This window comes from Accipiter gentilis, chromosome 7 (assembly GCF_929443795.1).
Source record: "Accipiter gentilis chromosome 7, bAccGen1.1, whole genome shotgun sequence".
Classification (NCBI taxonomy): domain Eukaryota; kingdom Metazoa; phylum Chordata; class Aves; order Accipitriformes; family Accipitridae; genus Astur; species Astur gentilis.
Window position 1 is genome coordinate 23,906,716 of NC_064886.1, and position 18,368 is coordinate 23,925,083.

At 45.8% G+C, this 18,368-nt stretch overlaps 1 protein-coding gene across 1 annotated transcript in view; it reads right to left on the minus strand.

Moving 5' to 3' along the window:
- The window catches only part of NECAB2 (N-terminal EF-hand calcium binding protein 2), an 86,098-nt gene that overhangs the window by 12,139 nt on the left and 55,591 nt on the right, over positions 1-18,368 (minus strand). Inside the window, exons 4-5 of the mRNA XM_049804377.1 lie at positions 11,659-11,684; positions 8,059-8,156 (exon numbers count right to left, since the gene is read on the minus strand). Of these exons, the coding sequence (XP_049660334.1) occupies positions 8,059-8,156; positions 11,659-11,684 (124 nt within the window). The remainder of the gene's footprint in view (positions 1-8,058; positions 8,157-11,658; positions 11,685-18,368) is intronic.

The window sequence follows — 18,368 nt, forward strand, 5'->3', positions numbered from 1 at the left end:
CTCCAGTTAAAAAAAACCAAAACAACCCAACAACAAACCCACTGCCATGCCATGAAATACCTCTGTCAAACCTCATCCCAGGATGACGGAGAGGTTATCTTCCACCCACTCACCCCTTTAAAAACCAGGCATGTGTTGTGCTGTAACCTCTGAGTGGCTGATCTAAATTCATTGCTCATAATTGCCTGTTTTCTTCCAAGAGATATTTTCTTATAATTAGAATAACACTCAGACCTGCCTCTCGCTCCTTTCCCTCCCCCCGACTCTTAAATCGCTTCAAAAGCGGAGACCCAAAACTGATTGCCTGGCACATAATCAGTAGAAGAAACCTGAAGAGAACAGACACTTAAATAGTTGATAAATGAAAGCATTAACATATGAAAGACCCTCAGCCTTCCTGAAACAGCTTTAAAAAAACAAATGAGACACCTGTTCAGATAAAAAAAAAGGCGATGCTATCACATGGGTTTTAAAAGTCTTTTGCTATAAAATACTCCTTTTATAAATCTCAGTGTTCGACCCTTCTCAGCTCATGTTTTCCTTGTCTGGTCCTGGAGGTCTCCTGCCATGGACCCTTCCCAAGCAATTTATCACAGGACTTCCCTCTTCTCATTATTAGAAAATCTCCTTGCTGCAATACAATCCCATCATTTCTCATTGCAGCCACGTGGATGTGAAGGGCAGGTAGCTGTTGGCCCATGCATGCACGATACAGCACACCCCTGAGGTCGTCTATGGATGGAGAGGCATATGACACTTGTGCACCCTGTCCACTTACCTAGTAGGCAAAGAACAGACTTGGAATCAAAGCGTGGACTCCTACTTCTGAACACCCTGGCTATAATTAGCCTTTGCCTTCACACAAGTTCCTAATTAGCTGTATTTAGTATCCACAAGACAGTAAATTAATACATATTTTATTTCAGTTTTCCAAGGAAAGTACAGACTTTGTTTTCCAAACAGGACCTACTCAAAAGACCCTGCAGATGTAACGACGTGGGATGGTCATGCTGCTGAAGGCTCAGCCTGGTTGTGCCAGCTGGTTACGCATTGACTTGGTCCCTGCCTTTCCTTTTGGTGGCTCCTTCAAAACTGCTCTTAGGCTATTTGGCAAGACCACAGCACTGATGTCTGGTGGATTTATTCCCTTCACCATACAATTTATCTAATCCCAGGAGCAATAGCCTTAAAACAGGAGGAGGGAGGAGGAAAACCATGTCCTACATGAGGTCCATGAGAGCTGGAGCAAGGGCAGCATGAGGAGGATGTCCAGAGAAGGTGCTCTTCCTTCTTAGAGTGAGAGGAGGGACATGAATTTTGCAGCGACAGACAAGCAGAAGAGCAGTGAATAAACACCTTAGTCTAAAAATAAGCTCCAAGAGGGACCTTCTTAAGATTCAACTCCCTGCCAGCCCCGCTGTGCTCCCTGGCAGTCTGGCAGCCTGGCTGGATCTCACGCACAGCCCTGCAGGGCTGGCAAGGAAATCACTCCGGATGGCATCGCACGGAGAATCAGCTCTCTGGTCTGGAGTCTGAACAGAAAAGTTGGGGAATATTCAGTTCTTGCAGAACTGGAGTAGCACTTTTTGCTCTAATTTGCAGTGCAATATTTTCTTGAATTAATTTCAGAGAAGAGTTGCAGAAATCCTTTCTGAGAAGATAAACAAATATGCCTTGTTTCCTTTTAGATGATTCTTGAACTATGAAGTTCTACAACTTTTCCAGAAATCCACATCATTTTTTTGCTATAGAAATTGATACCGAAATTGTTCAGAAAAGTATCATTTAAGATACATGGAACAATGACTCAGCCTTCACCAATTCACCGCCCCATCGCCACTCCTTTCCTTTTTCAGACAAAACCATTCACCATGAATACATCTTTAACTGCATTACAGGTGTGTTTCAAAGCTGGTGTTTAATCATAAAATCACCCATCCAAGAAAGGAGCAAAAAAGCAGCTCATAATCCCTAAAACATCTCTCTCCCCATCAGGGCAGATCTCCATGCTGCAAAGGTGAGGACAGACAATGCTCTGAGCGCCCCCAAAACTGGCCATTTGAGCGTACATCCTGACCCCTAAAGAAGAGCCAAACACTTCCAAGGGGGAAGAGGATGACAAGGCGCGCAGGATCTCCTGGGGTTCAACCAGGTACAAAGTACCGGGAGGTAAACTATTCCCACGTTCGCCAGCAAGGAAGCCAGAGAAGCGCTTCTCCAGAGGAGAACCTGATGTGTGGTGGGGTACAAATTTGCCCAGGAGGAAAGATGAAGCAACAGATGTGCTGCGCTGCAGTGGTACCCCATAGGCTTCAAGCCCAGACAAGGAGACATCAGGTGATGCTCATGTAACCCCCATGGCTCAGTGTGAGCCGATTTGGGGCCAGATCACGATGTCTATGGGAAGCCTCGTGCAGCTCACGCTGTTTGGGCTGGGCACTATCCAGAGCTGCCACCACCGTGTTGCTGTTACACCCTGCCACGGGCCAGCCTCCTGCCACAGCAAAGCACTGCTCCAGGAGCCTCAGGTGACTTCGGCGTGAACACCAAGTTTTTCAGCAGAGCAGGAGAAAACCTGCTCAGGTAAAATGAAAGGACAAGATAAAGGATCAGCTGGAGGGTGGGAAGAAAAGATTATTTTTAAGGATTATTTCTACTGACTATTTTATCTCGAGGTGTCATCATTCAAAAAAAAGCAATATATTTGGTAAGCTTAATTTTGGCAGGTAAGAATGCAAATAAGAGCACTCTATATCGCTGTTCTGGACTGTGCTATAAAACAAACAAACAAAAATTCCGTCATTTTTAGCATCCAAGACTGCTGGCAGATGGTGCTTGCTCTGGGGCTGTAACTGAGCTGCTCAAACAAGTGCTGCTTTGCAGTGTGCTGCTGGTGGCTGAAAGCTCGGGGAGACCCACGGCCACACCAGCACCAGCAGCAGGGAGAGGAGGTCTGCTGCAGCAGCTCCCACCGAGCCCCAGGAGCCCAGCATCTTCTGTTCACTGTGACGACATGTCTTAGGGCAGAGACAAGAAGGGTGAATTACAGCAGGAACAATTTAACTCACAAATAATGTATGCAAACCTATTCACCCATATGTATATCCCTCTGAGCTCCCTAGTGCTGCTGGAGCATCAGCAGCTGGTACCGAAGGTCAGAACACTCAGTCTTCCCTTCATGATTTAGATATTCTCTCATCTAAATAATGATTCTCAGGGGAAAATGTGTTTGCAGCTGGTCTGGGTACAGTGCCTGTCCATAAGACACACATGTTGTATTTGGCACCCTGACACAAGGAGGCTCTCAGGGTGTGTGTGATGTGTCACCACTCGCTCATATTTCCACTCCAGGTCCATTAAATGAGATAAAAAGGACTTTGGCAAGTGATAGACTGGCGGCGGAGCTGGCAGCAAGCAAGCAAGGAGTGAAACACCTTTTCACATCTCCTTTTGCTCACCTCCAGGACTGAAGGTGGTGCTGAACATCAAGCCAAGGGTGCTCCAGGGCTACCCGCAGGTCCTCAGGCCTCCTCCATAAATCCCTCCTGCTGCCCCTCACTCCACCCTGAACCCATTCTCCGAATCCCTCCCTAATTTGTCAGGACTCCCCTTCCCTGCCCTGCTCACCCTGTTCCTGGCTCCCACTGAAGCAGAGTGGCACAGCCTTCCCCTGCACCATGTCCACGGGCACCAGAGAGATCAGCTCCATTTCATTCCAGTACGTGCATGGGAGGCTGTTGTAATTTCAGCTAAGATTTTGGGCAATTTTGCTTTCCAAGCACTTTGCTTCCAGCTAGGACAGGCCAAGGACAGTCACCAGCACTTCTTGGACCTGTCTGGTGCCCAACAGGAGCATCTCCAGGAAGGAAGGTTTTGACCTTGAATCTGAGCTGCTTCGTCCTTGAGGGTGTTCCTCACTCAGCATTTTTGGGACTTCTTTGCAGCTTGATTTTAAAGTTTGCCTCACTGCTAAGGGTCAGCCTTGCTAATATTTCCATGCTCAGCATTGCAAAATGCTTATTTAGCAAAAGCAGGGAGCAGGAGCAACCCCAGTGCGGCAGGCGGTGGAAGCCGTACCTGGCAGGAACGGGGCTAATTGAGCCTCTCAGGTTCAAAAACCCACAAAATGTCCTTTTTTTACCAAGCTAAACACATTTCCTGGAGTGTCGGTAAGGGTGTTGTTCAGTGGTAGCCATCTCCCCAGCGCCGTCCCTCCGGTTCCCCACGCACTGTCCCCCGCTTCCCCATCCGTGGCACCCATCAAGGCTGGCAGGGGTGGTGGAGGCAGCGGGTGGGCACCGTCCCACAGCAGGCAGCCTGAGGCAGGGGGGTCAGTAACCAAACAGGAGGGACAGCATCCATCTGGCTCCCGTCCCCCAGCCCCCACTGCACCCCGCACATCTTTCAACACCGGACACACAAACTATGTCCTTCCCAGTCACATTGGTTTTAATATTTGCTGACTGCACTATAAAAGAGTAAATGAAAATTATACAAAAACATCTCCTGCCGTCAGCTTTTTTTAGATCCTGAAAGTTCTTTTCCTTTCTCTCCAGTTTAACTTTGCAGTTCCCACCATCACTGGCAGTCATTTCAACGCAGCATGGACATCAATATATTGGAAAATAATTACAATGACAGATTTTGTTTTGCTGTATGGGACCTTCCACTACTGACTCTAATTACTGCTGATACTTTATGAGATCCTCCAGCACAAGATAATTGCTGCTTTCTCTTTTTATGAGCAAGAAATAATCAGTTGTCTTTTAAGGTGAGAAATATAAACAGCAATTAAATACCACAGCTATCCAACCCCTCTCGTCAGCAGGCACCTCTCAACAGAAAGCCAACACAGAAGAAGGTTAGGCTTCATTTATCTTTTGCACCCGATACTTCTTTCAATGGAGGGGAAAGGGAGGGAATAAGGAATACTCTCAAATGATCAATAGTTTTCTCCAGCTGATGAAATGCTTATTTTAATACAGAGAAGCAGGAGCATCTCACAAGCAAAGCAGTTTGCTCCAAGTCACAGTGCTCAGCATCAGCACCAAACCCTGTACAGGATCCAGCCTCGTGGAAAAGCTGCAGAGACAGCAACAGGCTCGAGCATCGGGCAGCACAAAACCACACTTGACTTCTACCAAAACCTGCTGCTTTGGCAGTCTTTTCCCTGATGCAGAGTTTCTAAAAATATATTTATGCATCTCCTAAACTTCCTTGGTTCCAACATCACACGCAAAGGAGATGGAGCAGAAGGAGACCTTTATGGGGGACCCATCAGACAACTGGGAGCTCACACCAGCTTTTGCAATCCTGGGATGGATCTTCTCCCTAGGGCTGAAGCCTCATCCTGTAGGTGTGGGTCCCAGCCCTGGAGGAAATAAAACACTCTTGTGACATCCTCCAGGCTGGGGTGGGGTATGGGAACACACATCATCTGGAAACTGGTGAGAAGACCTCAGCCAGATTATTTTATTGGTTCAGATCATAAGAAGCCTACTTCTGACACTCTCTTTTGGCAATCCTGACACGAAAACCAGAAAGCCTAGTAAACAAATACTTTTGGGCTTTTTTAGGGAAAATACATAATGAAAAAATGTCACATCTCAAAAAAAAGTACTAATGGTTTGCACTAGGGAAAAGCTTCTGATGCTGCCTGGAAGTCTGTCTTATCTGAACACTGGAGATGAGTTTCTCTACCACCTACAACAGTTTATTGTCTGGTTTGGGGTTTTGGGTTTGGGTTTTATTTCCTTCAGTTCTTTACTTGAATAAAGCACCTGCGTTTGAATAATTCAGTGATGAGGTTTGTACCACTTTGTTCACAAAATCACAGCAGGGAGTTATATTTTTCATGAAATACATCTTTGCCAGCTCCTCTCTGTGAAGAAGTCTTGCTCTGTTTGCTCACTTACTAAAAGTCTGCCAGGTGGCAAAAAGTGACATGCCCCATGGGCTGAAAAAATGGGGGTAATGAGGGGATGCTGGGGCAGCACTCCCTTGTCTGCCTTTAGCCATCTAGAAGGGAAATGCCTGCATCTGAGATGAAGAGTGTTGTGGTCCTTCAGCATCACAGGAGGAAGATGCCTCCAGCATTCCGGATCTCCCTGGTTCCCTCCACAAGATCATGATGGAGGTGACGAGTTCAGGCTTAGGTAAATCCTTTACTCATTGCAGTTGAGGCAGGTGAATCTTGCCATGAGTTGCTGAATCAAGGAGGGAGAAAGATGCTCTTTTTATGAAGGCAGTAGATTGGAATTATGAATAATCATCCTGCTTCTGCTGCAGATTTCTTGTGCAAAGTAATACCCACATTCTCAGATCCCTAATTTATAAACAGGGAATAAGCTATCATCCTCTTGCAAAATACTGGGAGGAATTAGTCATATATATTATCCTCGCATTCAAAAAGCAATGGAGGAAGGCATCACGAGTTGGAGTGAATTACTGAGATATCTATTAGGATGTTAACATGTATTTTGAATACAGAGTTGGCAAATCTCACTGCCAGAAAATTTGCTAATAATGAATATAAATGAGGTATGAACAGACTCAGCAACTTAATTAGCAAAAATGAACTATTAGCCTTGTCCTGATTTTTTTTACCCTCTCATAATGTTGATTAAAAAATCACAAAGACTTTGGACAGATCAGTGCTTGGCCAAAGACTTTTGGCTTTAGTTTATTACGGCAAGACATCAACATATGAAATATGTGGCTTCACTTTTCGTGCTGCCCTCCTCACAAACACTAAAAAGGATGGGTTTTGATCAAGCAGGGAAATCAGGCTCTTCACTCAGCAACCAGGGAGGAGAGAAATTTGCTGTTTCCCATTCTAACACCTAAAACTTCTTATCATTACCACATCTTTTGTGTGGAGTAATTTGAGTTTCTCCTTTAGCTTCAAAGATAAACGGAATGAAGATTTCAATTTGGATTACTCAGAGGAGTGCTGGAGTTGAACTGGGAAGTCCTTACAGGTACTTGGGAAAAGGAAAACCTCCCTCCTTGGCTTGGTTCTCGGTGCACCACATTACCGCTCACCAGTGAAGAGGAAGACTACTTTTCTCTTGTCATGGCACAAAATAATTACATAAATATGGTTGAAGGTAGAAGTGGGAGAAGGATTGACTATCCTGAGGTAATAAATATCACCAATACGGTCCAGTTACTTTATTAAGTGATATGGAAAGCACAGGAAAATGGTTTCAAAGGAACGAGAGCTCTATAAACACTGGTCTCCTCCCAGTAAGACACCAAATGAACGGCACACCTGTCAGCAGAGATGTTTATCTGGTACATCTAGGTATTCATAAATAAACCTCAGTATGCTTCTTGGTCAGTGTCACTGCCTTGTAGTCCATTATTAACAGTATCATTAAGGTACACGCTGGATTTTTTAAGAAGCTAGGGGTACTCTGCACATATAAAATAGGCCATTATGTCTCGGGTTTGGTGCTTGCATGATTCCCCTGTAGTCCTTCAAACACACAGCCCTCTAGTTTCTAACGCAGCAGCTGCACACATGAGCGACCGTGTTTCTGGAACTCAGGATGCCTTCCAACATGGAAGCTGTATTTAATGGCACTCTGTAATATGAAGTTCCCAAAAGCACTCCCAATGACACTTACAAGAACTCATGCATTCAAAATCCCACCCAAGAGACCCACGGGCCATGTTGTTTGAAGACAACTGGAGCATCTTCTTGCTTCAGGGATTGCAGAGCCTAAGCCATGGCACAACCAAGACTGCCTGTCAGACTTCAGAAGGATGCTGAGAAGGTACAGTGCTATGCCACAAAACCTCCATGCCACCATCTACTGTGCGTGACATTGGCACCTTGGTTCACAATCTGGCCAAGATTTTCAAGATTCACCTGCTGTTAACACAAAGAAATCTACTGCTGCTATGATCCACTTACCGCACAAATGCAACAGCACAGGGAAACAACACTGCTGAATAGGATGAAGACCTTTGGATTTAGATGCTCTGTTAACATAACATTTGCACCATTTGCTCCAAGCCCGTGGAGCACAAGGTACAGTAAGGAGGACTCACCCGTTTGGTGTAGTCCATTGCCTTCAGGATGGAGAGGTTCAGCGTCTCCAGTGAGGCCAAGACATCTTCGTAGTCTCCCATATGGTCAGCAAAATAGTCTGGGAAAACCAAGAGGGACATGAAGGGAACTGTTGGTGTAACTTAACGCTTGAAGGCTATGTGACACAGCAAGGTCTATTTATTGGTGGAAAGAAAAAAACAGATATATTTTTATATTCTATATCCTGAGCCAAAGTTACAACTTTGGTTGGAAGTGGTGCAATTCCCATGAAGTTTGGGACCATGGTAAAAAAAAAATGTAAGGCACAGTAGCTCCCACTGAAAATAACTTAGCAGGTGCTTTATTTCCATGTCCGTTTCTTCATTTGACCATATCTTGGCTCTCTCCATCCTATTGCCAACATGGAGAGAGAAGTCATAAAAGAAATCCCTTTTCCATTCCCTTGACAGTCTTTACCACTCAAAGCATCCAAGTACCTGCCAGGTTCACCCCAATTTATATGAGCTGAGACTGGCCTTACATCTTTCCCTATATTCCCATCACATTTGCACCTCAGCCCACAATCACAGTTTGCACAGGCTTCTGAGAGCAAAATATGCCTCAAAAGGAAGAGAATGGAGCTGCAAGTTGGACACAAAAGCACATGTTCTCCACCGAGAGGGAGTCCACACTTTCTCCGTGCCATCCTCATCCCTCCTGCGGAAGGAGTGATCCACACCAGGCTGCACCGCAGCTCCGGCAGCTGCCAGACGCAATCCCAACCACTCTTCACTGATGCAAAATACAACCAAAATTGGTGTGACCCCACACAGCTGATGGCTCCATGACGCATATGAGCCGTGGTGTGGTTTTGTGCATGAGCTACGGAGTCCTGGAATTCGCTGTTCACAACAGAAACAGGGAGAAGTGAAGTGTGGCAGCGAGGTGTGCAGCGAGTTTGCAGCGTAGATGTGGCGTTACCTGGTTTCTGGGTGGTTGACACAGGCTACAGCTAAAAGCTGTCACTTAAAAGCCACTAGTGCCATTTCTTAGCGCTAAGACATGAAGCTTCACACCGAGGTGACATCTCTGCAGAATGCAACAAGACATAAATTCCAGGAAACAATCCCACTAACTAGGTTCTCTTGGCTTAATTAGAAGTGCCTATAGCTATTTACAGCCCAAGAACATATCCAAAGGGAAGATGACTTTGGCAGAAACCAGAATGTCACAGCATGATTGACAGCAGCTGCTTGCCGTTCCATGATAAGCCAAACAGCTTACTCTCACTGCAGTGTGTTTATTTGTGCCGTTCTTATTACTTTACTTGGGAAAGAAAAACTGAGCAGATCTTCAAGGTAAAGACTTTCTGTAAGTCCTGAAAGAAAAAGCTGGACGCATACATTTCAGAAGAAATGAGCTGCTGTGGGCAGAGCACAGCCCTCAAGACTGACCAAGGAGCACCTAGGAGGAAAACAGCATTGACTTAACCAAAGTATTCAGTTCTACTGTTTTAGCCTTATTTACTCATGTGAACATCTGAGTTCAGCTCTTCCTATCCTACATGGTTCTTGCTGATGGCTCCTACACGTCTGCAGAGAGCAATGAGATCAATGCTCAGGGGATGAGCATCACTGCAACCCAGGACTGGGGTGGGAGGAGGTGGGTGCCACTCTCCCTAGCAAAGCCATCACCCACCACCCTGGTAGTCTGCATCTCCTGGTCGACGTGCATCTCCTGTTTGTAGAGTACACCTCAGTTTGCTGGACAGCTTGTACTATGACATGCAATGTCTGTGTTTCATTTAAACTGAAAGGTGGCAGGTACAATTTCGTAGCTGTACTCACATTTTCTGGGAGTATTAAGTGCTCCCAGCTATGACTGGGAGCTCCTCTGGGGGTAGGGAGCTACACAACCATGTTTAAGTCAGTCTAGGTGTTGGTGATTGTTGCATTTGTTGGCAGGAAAAAAATGGGAACTTTGTGAGAGGCTACCTGATACGAATCAAGCCATATCAAATTTCCCATATAAGCTGCAGGGCTCAAGAAATCCCTTTTAAGATGCTCTCAACATCTTACAACACACAACCCATGTCAAGAGAGAGAGCACAGCTTCCATTTAGCCAAAATGAGGTTTTATGTTTAAACTAACACTTAGAAGAGTAGCAAGCAAATAAGAAATTGCAGGCAAGAGCAGGTATTCAGCAGATAACAGATCTAGGCAGGATCTCTCCCAGACTGATCCCTCCTCCGGCTTCCCGAAGGATGTGATGGGTTTATCTCCCTCCTCTCCTGGCAGCTTCACCCCTGGGAGAGGCAGCAAGCTGGGTGACAGCTATGTGATTTTCTGATTTTATCAGACTGATGGAGAAAGCAGGGTGGGGTCAAGGAAGGACATTACTACCCCTGTATTTGCTGGCAAGGTTGATGGTACAAGCTGTGGGGTTTTGATTTCTTGGGGCAGCTGGCAAGAAGACCTAATGCAATGAGAAAAGAGTGATGGGAACAAGCCCATCGTATTGTCGGCAAACCAAAAGGATTTTATGGAAGGCTTAGTTTCTTGCATACCAAAAAACAAGTGGGGATAACCAGCTGAAAGTTTGCTGCAGGCTTGAATGCTCAAAATCCTGCGGTTAGAAAGGCAGGGTGTTGGCAGGGGTTAAGTACACCAGGCGGAGAGAAACCCTAGACAATATCCTGGTGCAGGCAGACCCGCAGGCTGTGATGGACAGAGAGGTCTTAAAAGTATCGGGAATGACATCGAGTAATTGCCCGGTGCTGGCATGGGTCCCCCGGCAAGCGCCTTTCTGGCTGCGCAACCCGCTCTCAGCCAGGCCTCTGAGGGCTGTCATTAGTGGCAAAGTGATGAAGGTACATGGCAAAGACCTGCTGAAGTGGCTTTGTATGTTCTTCTGCATGTTGGTACAGGAGGGGAGGAGAAGAGACGGATGAGCCGTCTGCAAGGCCACACACCTCTGTCTCCCCAGCTCCTCCCAAAAAGCTGGGGTACAGGAAACGTTTCCTAATACCAAGTGTCCATGGAAAAATACACCCGAGTGAGCAGCAGGAGCCCCATGCATGAGTCACCTCCTATTAAGGCAAAGCCCTTCAGAAATCCTGGCAGGAAATATTCCCTTTCTGGTCAAGGTGTGGAACAAAACATTATCAGAGATTTTCATTTCGGCCTTTAATTTCTGCAAGCTGTGGAAGGTGCAGCAGAGGTGGTCTACTCCTTAGGCAGCCTGCTGGGAAACACAAAGGTTTGCCTAAGGAGAAACATGTTATGGGTATCGCAGAGGGGTACTGGTTTATTGAACGTCAGAGCGGAGCCAGAAGCCATGACATTGCCAGAAATTAAACTCCAGCTTGTTATTGAACAGAAGCGAGGCGCTCCGCTCAGCTCTGACCCCATTTGTGTTGCAAGAAAATGAAAAAAGTTTTACCAATTTTTCTGTCGAACAAGTGGCAAAGCAGCAGAAGTGCTGAGACACCACCACACCACCCCCCGCCAGCTCCGCAGCCACCATGGCACCACCAGCTTTGTAACAGGTTTCATGCATCCTTCAAAAGCACACGTGCATACAATGATTGCTTTCACCCCAAAAGAGGGACCTCACTCACCGCACAGCTCCTTGGTGTCCACATTGCTGGAAGAGGGGAGGACGAGGCAGAAGAAGAAGCAGGAAAAAAAGGAGAGAGAAAGATGATTTTAATGTAAAGGACAGATGAAGGCTACAGTTAGGATTTCTGCAGGCTTAACCCCAGATACCCACCTGCAACATCACCTGCCCCCTGAGCATCCCCCAGCCGTGGGTGGGGACAGCCTAAGGAGAAGGCAATGGCAGGTGCCACTCAGGACATCCACACACCTCCACATCTTCAGCATTGGTGCAGTTGGGATGGGTTTGCACGTTATTTTGGATATTACCTGAGGGGGAAAAGGGGATCTGTGCATCCCCCTGGGCTTGGACCTGTGCCTGTGGGAAACTCTGTACCCACTCAGCACAACAACTCCTTTGCCTTCCTCCCAAATATCTACCCCGGTGAGGCACCCACTGTGGCACAGGAATCTGTTCCCATTTGCTTGGAATAAAAATTTGCAAAATTTACTTTACTAGATGGATCAGTTCTCCTGATTCTCCCCCCATGAAGCATCCACGGGGCTGTGCACAGCTCCTGCCTGGGACTCCCTCTGGACAAAATTGCACAATTACTTCTTAAGACATGAACATTTAGTTTACGTAACAACATCTCAACAGACAACCTGCTTGGGAAATAAAGATTGCTGCTAATCTCTTTGTGCCCACAATTCTTAGTGCTGTTCAAGCACTGGAATGATCTCTTAATAGAATTATATTTTATCAATCCATTTATGCCTTAGAAAGCTATTTCTTTAACAAAACTCATCACTGCTCTGTCTGACCTGTCAACGTAAGTGGATTAGGGAAAGAGATGCTTTCAATACCGCTTTCATTAGTGGCATCCTCCCGCAGCCCTTCCCCAGACCCCGAAATCCGCCCGATCGCTTGCCCGTGGCCTGACCGACAGGTCTGTTCCCAGCCCACAGGACCTGGGCTCTTCCCTCCCTCCCTGACCTGAAGCTTTCACTTGCTGCTGGCCCTCTCTTGGGATGAAATATCCTTCTGAAGGGATGACGCATGGTGGGAAAGCATTACTTTGGGATTGCTGTCTTCACTTCCAAGGCCACGCCTGAACCCTATCATCGAGGATTCATGACACAAAGCACGATGCCTTTGCAGCAAGCTGAAGTACCCAGGAAAACCTCATCTCAGCTGAAATCTTTTGCCATCTTCTGCAGCAGGCTCGGACCCCGTGTGAGCAGAGCAGCCTCAGTGGGCTGTGCGTGCCAGCAGGACAGGTCACAGGCTGCGTTTCCCACTCAAATAGCACTCTCAAGAGCACTTCTGATTTAGCAGAGAGACTAATGTAGGAGATTTTTTCTTTCTATTTAGGCTCTGCCTGGGAAGATGCAAGTTTCTGCAGCTCGGGGACCCTGCTGACCTCTCACTTAGATGCATTTCATCCCCTAGGCATGTTAGCCGGGTGCACAACAGCTAAGCAGAAACACATGTGTGCACTGGTGATATCTGGGGAGGCAATTCCCCAAATTCACAGTGCCACCCATGCCCAGGCTCTCCCCAAAAGCAGAGCCCCAGGAGACGGTACTGAGGACCCATTCACCACCAATTCTGAGCTGTGGGACCCGCTGGGCACTGGAGGCGAACACAAACATCTTGATGCTCTGAGATGTCGGCTGTCAGAAAGGTGCCACTCGACCTGTCTCACGCTGTAAAAGCACATGTTACTGAATCATGCAGCCTTTTGGGTAACTGATGTCTGTCACGGTATAAAAAAAGTAATTTCTTATCTCAGCCACCTTCGTGGTGCAGGATATATGGCGTGACAGCTGCTGGCAGCAAACCTACTGGCACGAGCTTCAGCCAGAGGTACAGGCAGCACAGGCATCTCTCTGCAAAACGAGCTTTCACACTACTTTATCTTAATTCTCTCGGAGTTTTATCATCTTTCTCAAACCCTGGAATTACTTCACTGAATCCTATAAAACTCCCTGGGGATGCTGCAAGCTCAATTTCCATGACTTGATGTTCTCATGCCCAAATCCACTGCTTATGCGGATCTGAAACACTCCCCAAAAGAGCCAACTCCTGACTGAATAGTCCACAGAGCTTTGGCAGCATGCGATTGCTAACATGGAGCCTCAGCAATTCACAGGCAGAGAAAATTCAGGTAGGGGAGAAACCCCAGAAGATGCATTTCCAACACTGGCACAGCCCCATGCCTGTCCGAGGACCGCGGTCAGCCTTTCATCAAAGCTCTCACCAGCATGGAGCCTGGGAAGTCAACCAATACTCGCAGACACATGCACAGGAGTAGTTTTTACATCAGCAACGCCCACAAAGTGCTTAAATAACATTTTTCAGAAGCCGGTTAGTGTTTATAAACACCTACTGAAGTGGGTATGGGTTTGCAGCTAGGGCATGTTACTAAGAAGAAAAAAAATCTATTATTGTATTCCACATGGTTTTGCATTGTAATTATTGATCTGCTGCTGCCAAAAATGGTCTTCTACTTCCTCACATCCTGCCATCATATTATTTAACTTAATTGTGCTTGAATGTTAACTTGGTTGAGAAGTTGCTTTTAATTTTAAGCCATCTTGCATTAAGAATAAGCCTAATTAAAGAAATTACTGAAGTCATAAGCTGACTTAATAAAAAGTATGATAATGTTCAGATGAAAATTTGTATGGAGAAATCAATGTGTACTTGAGCACAACCCACAGCATTTCCTAGGATGTTTCCATCCCACAGCAGCGTGCCTGTTGGGAACATCCCTGACACACAGCCACATCCCCATTGGTGTTACAGGGGTTTTATTGCCTGACATGGGTGCTGCACAGCTGAACACGCAAAGCAAGGGACGTGCAATACCCAAATACGAAACAATTTACAAGCTGCTCTGTAGTTTGATGCTTTAGTAACTAACCATCCCATGGGTTCTGCCAGTAGGAATTTTTTATGATGCAAATAGTCAGCATCTGGGCTTCAAGTCTTGTGAAACGGGAGGTGCTGGTTACCCACAAATACCCTCGCCATCCCTAACCCTTCATCCCAGCACTGCCATTCAGTGGAGATTTTTGGAGCGGTCACATATCACAAAGCCCTTTGAAATGAAAACATTTTGATGAGCATTAGTTACCAAACTTCTTTTTTTTCAGCTGCCAAATATTCAACATTCCCATAAGCTACAATAAACTAAAAAGAAAAATCTCAGCAAGTTGTTCTCATTCTTTCAGAAAAAAAAAATCTTTCTGCTACTGGAACACTTGTCTGTGAATTAGCTTTTAATTTTAAGCATTCTTACATTAATAGTATGACTAATTAAAGAACTTACTGAAGCCATAACCCAACTAAGCAGAATATAAAAATGTTCAAGTGAAACTTCAAATGAAGAAATCATTAGACTCCCGTGTTATACAGTTTTTTCTGCATAGTAGAGGCCACATCTATCTGATCTCTTCCTGAAACATGTCTTTCTTTCAAACTAGAAAAAAAATATCAAGAAAATCCAAGTCTTTTTGGTTTCAGGCCTTTTTCTCTGTTTTCCAACCGATGAAGCTACAACGTGGAGCAGCACAACCTTGCATCCCTAACCTCGCTGGGGATGTGTACCCTTTGAGATTACTTTCCAAGGCAAAGATAATCTGGAGATCTTCCATTTGCCACTTGGGACCTAATTTCTCCCACAGAAATAGAAGCCAAACACAAGCGCTCAGCTTTCAACCTAGAGTATCTTCTGAAAAATCACGAGTCCAAGCCATAAGCTCATTTGGCCACTAAAAGGACTGTTTGTTGCTCACCACCCACCACCATTTAAATACGCTGGGATAATTTGACCAGATAAACATATTGGCAATAGGAAATAGTTTTCCCTACTGGTTTACATCCAGCTATTTCAAAGAAAAAGCGAAGTCCTCAAAGCATGATACTCCCTCCCCTCATACATGGGAGTTTAAAGAGCAACAACCATGCTGTGAGATCATCTCCTCAGTGGGCTTAATTACGTGAATTTGCCCAGAGAGTGATCATTGGCAAGAGGAGGCGGCTGCCCAGAGTAATTGCTGTGCCTCCTGCATACTCCAGAGAAATACATTTCTTCCCCCAAAACCCCACCCAATGTTAAAATACGGTTTGATGAGCGCCTGAGCTAACGAGGATCCCTGTAAAGCCACCTCTTTGCCTTGCTGCATCCCTGATTGCAGATTTTCCGGTGGATGGGCTTTAATCAGAGTTGTCCCTGTACTGACTGCTGCTTTTCCATCAGTTCAAAGCACTTAGAAGCTTTCTTTTCTTCTTTACCTGCCTTTCTTGAAACATGTTGCCATCTTTGAGACTTTCTCCCAGGAACAGTGGGGTGGCAACACCAGACAGAGGGCACATTGCAGCAGGGTCTCCAACAGCCCAGGGATTACGAGCTCAAGCCAAGCATCCCAGCAGCCAGATCTCTGGGTGGGTGACAGTCTCCCATGTAACCTCCAGGTCTCAGGTCAGAAGCTCCAGCTACATTGATCCAGATCAGCCCAGCACTTTGTTTAAGCAAATCAGCATTTTCCAGCAGGAAAAAAGTATTTCTGGAAATTTCTCACCATGATTATTTGCTTTAGCTCTTAATAAGCAAGGCCAGTGCAGTGCAGCACTGGAAGGGGTTACCCAGAGAGCATCCCACGAGGTCTTCAAGGCTCAGCAGGGAAAAGCCAGGGCTGTCCTGGTCCGGTGCTGGTCCCACTACTGGGGACTAGAGCCGGACTAGAGCCCTGCTGAGGTCCCTTCCAATCAAAAGAGCCATGAATCTACCATCCAGCATCTCTCACTCTCTTTCCCAGCATCTCCGCATCTTCCCAAGGCAAAGCTGTCAGCCTCTGACTTGCTGTCGATAATGTGTTTCTCCAGGCTTCTCTTCAATTATAGAGAGAAGCAGAAAAGTTATCTCAGAATGGAAAAGATAATGTGGAGGAGCAGAGAATGAAATTCCCTTCTTGGGTTCCAGCTTAGCCAAGGGAAAGGTGTCCCAGGCTCTCCCAACGGGTGGCACAATCAGAAACATAATGGGAATTCAGAAGTTGCAAATGCATCAAAGTCTCATCTTCATAGCGTATTTCTCTATTTCTCATGCAAATAGCTGCCTGGATGTGCTGCTCAAATGCCACATAATAACCCTTTCACTTCAGCAGATGAAAGGTTTGCATCAGCAGCCACACGGCTTAGTTGCTTCACCAGCACAGAAAATGGAGGTTTTTCTGAAATCACGTTCTACTTTTATTTCCATCTTCTATTCATAGCTTTGGGTTTGCTACAAGGCTTCAAATGAGCATGGAAGCAAATTATCCTTCAGTGTTAGCCACCTGCAAAACTCATTTTCATCTAGGAAAGACTAAAAAACAACATGTGCAGCTGGAAAGTATTATTACATCTGATGATATGCCTTCTAGTCCCAGCAGCAACAGTGCTGTGTTATCTCAACACCTCAGAAGTGGAAAATGTACATCCAGATGCCTACTAAGGGGTTATAGATGGTCACTAATAACTGAAACATTTTTACACAAACCCCAGAGAGAGAGAAATTGTTCCAGGCAGAGCAAGAGAAATGCCAAATACTGGATGCCAGCCAGGAGCTGAATAACTTTAATTCTAAGGAACTAAGCAACTTTCCAAGCCTATCATCATACTCTTCTGAAGAACTCTGCTAAATCCTTCCCAAGACCTATCCACTTGCTTTAAAAAAACCCACCACTCTTACGGTATGACATAAAAAAAGGACTTCCAAAATCTGAGGTGCCACATGCAAAGAAACAGCATAAACCATATGCCAAGGCTGTCCACAACCAGAAGTGCATCCAGCCAGCTGCAGGTTTGAATGACATAGGCAGACAAGTATTTATAACATATGTCAGTTTGGGCCTTAATTTCTTTAGCTGTGGCAAGCTGGCAACCAGGGCTCTGGTGTCCACCTGGCTCCTACTTTAAACGATGGTCTTAATCTCCTGTCAAATGTCCCTGCTTCCCACACAAAATAAATTTAAAATGTATTTTGTAGTGCGCTTCAGCAGGAATAATTCAAAGATGTGTGTACTGACACAAGCACACTTGCCCTGCACACGATTCAGTACAACCAATAAATAGAGTGAGCAGTGAGTCTTAAATAACCCAGCATGTATTTATTCAGCTCTACCTTTTCCTGTTGGGCAGGGAGTACCACCTATTTAAATGCCCAGAGTGGATGGAGGAGAGCCCATTTGCACGAGCTGACAGAGGGCTCACGATTCACTCCAGACAGAAGTTTCTCCCCACATCCATGTTATATGAAACAGGGGCAGTTTTGCAAAGTCCATGCGGATCACCATGTAACTGGGACACTGCCAGCACTGGAGCCAATGATTTAGACTGAAACAGGGAACAGCTCCGATGGGGGCTCCTGAAACGGAGAGAAATGCTGCCTTCTCCAAAGCAAAACTAACAACTTTATTATTCCCCTGGCACGTGCTCCATCATCGAGCACCTGGGGAGCACAGTAAGGGGGTCTGAAAGCCCAGCAGTGAATCATGTCTTTCTCTGAAGCACTGGTACCAGAGAGAAGAAAAGACAGGGACAAAGAAGTGCCCAGAAAAAAAGATGCAAAAGGAGGATTTTTGTATGAAGTTTTCACATATAGACTTTGTATTATGAAGATCCTCATCACCTATGGTACGTTATTTGGGATTAGAACAGATTCTAGGTACTCTGGGAGACAAT